The sequence below is a fragment of the Emydura macquarii genome, unplaced genomic scaffold (assembly GCF_026122565.2).
Source record: "Emydura macquarii macquarii isolate MOO-44397 ecotype Brisbane River unplaced genomic scaffold, CSIRO-AGI_Emac_v2 contig_587, whole genome shotgun sequence".
Classification (NCBI taxonomy): Eukaryota; Metazoa; Chordata; order Testudines; family Chelidae; genus Emydura; species Emydura macquarii.
The window spans coordinates 15,372,073-15,378,519 of NW_027130724.1; the positions used below are offsets into that span (position 1 = coordinate 15,372,073).

At 40.1% G+C, this 6,447-nt stretch overlaps 1 protein-coding gene across 6 annotated transcripts in view; it reads right to left on the reverse strand.

Moving 5' to 3' along the window:
• Nucleotides 1-4,436, reverse strand: part of SBF2 (SET binding factor 2) — a 547,042-nt gene extending 542,606 nt beyond the window's left edge. For all 6 annotated transcript variants that reach the window (XR_010918455.1, XM_067540773.1, XM_067540774.1 and 3 more), the window contains exon 1: nt 4,155-4,436. Coding sequence is in view for 5 of the 6 variants with exons in the window: in XM_067540773.1 (XP_067396874.1) it covers nt 4,155-4,209 (55 nt within the window). In the remaining variant the exon portion in view is untranslated. The remainder of the gene's footprint in view (nt 1-4,154) is intronic.
• Between the last annotated feature and the right edge of the window lie 2,011 nt (nt 4,437-6,447).

Genomic DNA, 6,447 nt, shown 5'->3' on the forward strand with positions numbered 1-6,447 from the left:
TACTTCACTTTCCACGAGGGCTGCTGCTACATCCCTAATACACCCCAAATTATCAGTGACTTCAAAAGTAGTTTTGAGTGCACCAGGAATGTAGGCTCAAGTCCATTGTAATTAGGACTCCAATCTGTGTATGTGGGCTCTTATATCCACACAGAGTCCCTCCAAGATAAATGGGGATTTTTCATGGTGCAAGGGTTTGTATGTGTGAACCTAATTGCAGGACTGAGGTTCAACAGTGCATGCATCGTTCACATGTATGTCTATTGATGGTTATACAAATCATGGAGCAAGTCCACAAAGATAATTTTCCTTCTTTAAATTTCCAACAGTTAGTAAGTATGCACACAAAAAAAACCTCAAGTTTGTTAGCAGAAAAATTTGCATGGGGTTGTATACAATGCCTACAGAAAATACATTGTTAGTTTTTAAGGTTGCTAAATTGTATAACATCACAAACCACAAAAAGCAGGATAATATGCAGCTGTACAGACACCCTCTCCAAATGAAAGCCACAGCCCCAATTCCCTATGATCTTGCAAAGATACATTGTCCCACTGACTTCAGCGGGTGTCTGTGTAAATTCCAAGAGTGTACCTACAGACAGTCAAATGCAGGATCAAGACCCAAATCCTTCAATACTTGCAATGGATTTGTAAAACTGATGCCAGACAAGATATGAATATAACTGATATGTAGATATTAGAACATGCTACCTGCCAATTTGTGTCAATGAACGTCTGCTATACTTCCAACTAACAAAAGATGAAAATTCAAATCTCCAAAGGAGTTAGCTTAATCCATCAACTGTGTGTGACTGAAACAATGATAGTGGCTCCAAGACAAAGCTGATCACACTAAAAGAATGGCATATGGAATCTTATAATGCCACAGCTATATCTGTTTCATGTATAAGCATAGGATTTAAGCCAACAGGATTGTCAACACAGCACCTTTCACCAGAACTAAATTCATTTCATTATAAGTTTAAAATACTTTTAAAAGATGAAAATATTAATAGAGGATGCACTAACGTTAAACTCTACGTTCCTTCTTATGTTGGGATTACAATTAAACTAAATCCAATGAGGAGGTAAGAATCAATACACCAGTAAACTGCTCACTATAATTTGCCAGAGACAGTGCCTAAATATTACATATTCAAATTCATAATTTTGAAACATCAAATATAAATAATCAATTAAATGGGAAGATTGTGAGCATGTTTGCTATGGATAAAATGCCAGGTGAAAGAGATTTGCCTTTGTAATAAGAAGGATGGTCTTGTCATTAGAACACTGCACTGTGACTGAGGAAATTTGGGTTGAATTCTCAGCCGTGAGTAAATCCATTCCTCTCTCCTTGCCTGAGTTCTTCATCTGTGGAGTGAGGATAATCCTTCCCCACCTCATAAGAGTGCTGTGAGGATAAATTTGTTAGTGTCTGTGAGACACTCAAGACATTAAACTGATGAGGGCCATATAAAAATAGACAGACAATAATAAATAGCATCTTTCTCCCTTTTTCAAAAGCATTTAAAAACACCGATTGCAGCAGGAATTGTAACACTGATGTTGAGAGTATTTTCTCCCAATAGGAACTTTAAAATCTTGAAATATATTTCATGTAGTTTAACAAATGATTTCTAAAGTTTTATACTGAGTCAATCTGAAATCATTTAGACAAGGTAGTGTAACAAGTTTTTTTGCATATAAACTTAAATACAAACATTTTTATTTCAGTTAAAAGTTAAACTGATCTTATTTAAGATACCAATGCAAGTACCTTTTTTTAAAAAAGAAAAAGTGCAGAGAAAATATCTATACACAAAGATTTATTTAAAACCATCAAGGATAATTATAAGTTTATCTTACAGAAATATTTTGGGCCCATCTATTTCATATGGGAGGAAGTATAATAAAGACACCAAAGAAACTGGAATTTTACAAAACAAAAAAGGTCAGTGCTCTGTGTATTATGGAATTGCACGTGGGGGTGAAGGAATTTGGAATACAGTGTGTGCCTAGTCTTCTGGAGAATGTTGTTTTCTCTCAAACATTTTGAACACTAGGTGTTAAAGAAGCAGTAAACCAATTAAATAATAACTTCTGATTATTCTGTCAGGTTTCAACTAACTATTTCCGGACATGAGACTCTTCAGATTAAGGTCCCAATCCTGGAAGCTCTTATGCATGTGTGTAACTTCACACATGGGAGTAGTCCAGAAGTCAATGAGATGTGCATAAAGCCAAGCACATACTTCAGTGCTTGCAGGATCAGCGTTACAAATACAGACATTTGTCCAATTCTGATCTGTCAATTTATTTCATATAGTGAAGATGTCAAAGCTGACTGCACACCCTTAAAAATAGCAATCTACGCCTTGTATCTTCCGCTCAATGCACCTTGGCTTCTTGCACTCTACTTCCACTTCACAGTGCTTCACAATTCCTATAATTTTGCCACTAAAATTGGAAAAGACAATGCATATTATAATGCATAGACAAAATAATGGTGTGAATTCTAGAAGAGGCACCAAATCTTTTATGGATAGATTTTTCTGCAAGCAATGCAAATCTTATAAACACAATACTTAGACTTAATAGATTTTATTTTTCTGTTAAAAAAAAAAAAAAAAGAGAGAGAAAGATGACAAACTAATCCTTTACTATCTATATTTTAACAATGTGTAAAGGAAGCTAAGACGTAACTATTCAGAGAGTCCAGGAATACAGACTCAAGTACAAGAGTTAAATATAGTTTGTTACAGGTATAAAAAGCATTTAATTATTTAAAATCTTGCTTAATGATAATACGTGACAACACTCATCCTAAAATATCCACTGAAAAGCAACTGTGTTTATTTATGTACCAGTTGACAACAAATCAATTTAAAATTAAAATAAAGCAGTATGTGGGTTGAAAGTTTCTTCAGCAACATCCATAAACAAATGATGTCAATAAACAAGTGATGACAAATATTGCTGTTTGAGGGGAAAAAAGATATATTTAAATCAAACAGTGAAAGAGGGTTTTTCTTTGCCTGCAAGCTGGCACAACAGACATAAATAATGCCTCCACCTTTCATCTAACTAGAAGGAGCAAAAACATCTTTACTGTGTCAATTCCATAACAGAGCCAACCTTAACAGAGCCTACAAAATGCCATATTGCTACCTACACTATATCATCAATGGCACCACCGCAGGCGGTGCTTTAACAATTGTTTGTCCCCAAACAAAAAGGACAATAACCCCAACTGGTTTCCAGCGAGATCCTACTTAATATTAAAAGAAAGGTAGATCAAGTTTACTATTCTGCTCAACAAAATATTTTGAAAAAAAACACTCACACAAAGAGGTAGAAGAAAGGAATAACAAAAATATTATTCCGTACAGAGAAAACACCTAATAAAATAACAAACAAGAATCCCCACCTGGGGATTCATTTTAAGCTATAGTAAGTACACTGAAGGGATTTTTATAGTGTAAATTACAAGACATTTAAAAATCTCATTTGTTTTCATATTTTCCCTCCTTCAAATGACCAAAATGGCTCCGGGCAACACAAAAGCCTGAAGCCACTAAGCGAAATCACCAATTATCAGTGACAGGATCAGAATATCACCTCTTCCTCTGCTGAGAATGACCATCCCAGCCCCCTCCCCTCTGCGTCATTCCTTACTCGCTCAGGATGTGACAGGGCTTTGGTGCTGGGGGGAGGGAGGGGGACCTTTACCAGTGTTTTTCTATGTTCACTGACAGATTTTGAAAGCCACTCCACATATACCCGTGCTCTGAGAGGGTCCTGCAGCCAACCTGCCCGCCTTCAACGGAGGAAGAGAATCCTCTACTTCCCCTTCCAGCCTATCCACCGTCATGGGGAGGAAATGAACCCCGCTGAACTGGTCCCCTTCATGAAAGCCACCCCTGATTCTCCTTCCAACCTGCTCAAACTGGAGAGAGGCAGTGAGCCCATCCCCCCCACCAACCCATCCGGTGCTGAGTTCTCCCCTCTCCCCCAACCAAGCCAGCAGCCTCTGCCACACGCTGTTCCCAGCCTCTGCTCCTGGAGGCCTGAGTGTGACTGACACCAGGGGGCTGCGGCAGGGAGAGAGGCCAGACAGCACACAGCAGCATTGCAAACAGCCACACCTACCTGGCTTCTCATGGTCATAGCCCACCACAATGAAATAGTCAGCCAGCCTAGCCATGGCTGAGAAGAGCCTGCCTCAGTCCCCACCACCCCTGCCACTGCTGAGGCGGCGGCGGCTGCGGCTGCTGCTGCTGGGGAACTCAGCATCCTGCCCTCTGCTCCAGCCACAGAAGCAGCACCAGCAGCAGTAGCACCTCAGCCATGTTGGACACCCAGGCACGCTCTGCGCCTGCGCACCCCCTGCCTCCGCGGTGCTGTGACCCCGCCGGGGCTGGGCGTGGGCTGCGGCGGGCTTTACAGATGGCACGCGGAGCGGCGGCTGGATGCAGACGTTGCTATTGTCCCTCTTGCGCGCGCAGGCTAGCCTTGCCCAGCGGCACGGCGCGGCGCGGCACGCGACGTTCGGGAGTGGCTTCCATTTAGGTGTAAGGGCTGCGGCGAAGGGCAGCGTCCTTCCGCTTTATCTGCCTTTCGCCAATGCACAGTGAGTGCACGGCCAAACAAATAAATATCCAAAGATTTCTTTCAAAATAAATGTGCCTGTTCTCACTCTCCGCTTGGACTTGAGCTTGGGGCTTCCCTTCTGGCTACAAGGGTGGCAGCATCCATGCCTTTTTAATGTATGCAAAAGAGATTTTAAAAAAAATACTGTCACGAAAATACCCACCCAAAAGCCTTGCTCTGTTTAAATTCAACTTGGGGTCATTTTGCTCTTGCAAAGGTTGCAATAAGACATACGTTGTTCTTTCCTTGCATTTATAGTTTATGAACGCACTTTGAGATTGAACGCATAGAAACTACAAAAGACATCGGTATCTAAAAGGCTCTTTCTAAAATATCCTCCTTGCCTTCATTTAGCGCCTGAATATGGGATTAGGACTTTTTCTATTGCAAAATTTGCAGTAAAACACATCAGCCTCTTGTTTTATGTAATATTTTGCTCGTGCATTTATAGTTCAATACATGCAAAATAAATGCCTTGATATAAATCAGGACATTGCCTTAAAAATAACCTCCCTGACTTGGTTCTCAAGAATGGAATTCACATGGCCAGGAATTTCCAGGAAGTTTCCTGTTTACATTTTCTTGTGGATGTTAGGAACATGCCATAGTGCTGAGGGAAACAGGCTTCCGTAAACTGAGTGCAGTTATCATGGCACAGCATGTATTGTTCACATGCAACTTGCCATAAACTGTTGTCACTGGTTCGTAAGCACAGCCTGAAAAAAAGCAGTAATAAAGTAGAAGGCTTTTCATTCACCAAGTCCCATAAGTAATAACCTAATGGCTGTTTTTATGCTTGCACTGAGTTTCTCTGGAGATAAAGTCATCAGGAAAATCGGGGGGGAGGGGGAGGAGGAGTGTGTGTGAGAGAGAGAGAGGCAGGATGCCTCTGGTCCAAATTGTGATTAAAATACTGTACTAAAATGAGACATGGAAACCATAATAGTTGAAATCTTGATGTGCCCAGAAATGGTTTCCCATACATATTTACTAACAGGTTTTCCAACTGTGCTTCCCTCTCTCGCACATTTAGGTGTCACTTTCCATGTGAACTACAGCTTTGGCACTGGCACTCAAGGAGGAAAAAATCACAGGCGGTGTCACTTTAAATCCTCATTGAGAAGAGGATTGTGACTCACCTGCAAGTATCTCTTTCATTTATTTTTTTTTTTTGGTTTTCTACTTACCCATTTGTGTGACAACCTAGGAAAAATGCTATTATTCAAGAGCCTGCAGAGCACATTTAGAATTAAGTGGAAGATTTTGAGTTGCTATTTATAGTGTGTAAATAGGACTGACACCTTTTGCTCCTACCCCTGAAAGCCTAATTGGCCTACTAGCCGCTGTAAAGATCATGCTGATATGTAGTGTGTCTGACAAGACTCTGGTTGAGCCTATGCCAAAAATAGTATAATAAGATAAAACTGCCATTTATATCCCAGCCATGTTCTACAGCACAATAGTAAGAACTCCAGCAGTGATATGAATCACTGTTTAGTTCTAATGTTAAGTTGCCACTGAATGTATTTCTAATTACTCTGCCATAATTTTAGATATGGAAAACAGTAATAAACATGTTTTATATAGGAACATTACTGTCCCTAGCTCAGATACTGAGTAACTACATCCTATATTCAGAAGATGTGAAATTAGAAGCAATACCTTCCCGGTATAGATGGGGTGGAACACAAATTATATGGATAACTAAATCCTCTTGCTTGTTATTTTCCAGTAGAGGGTAGCATCTTATATTAGCTCCACCAAATCCTTTAAGGGAATCAAACTTTCCTAT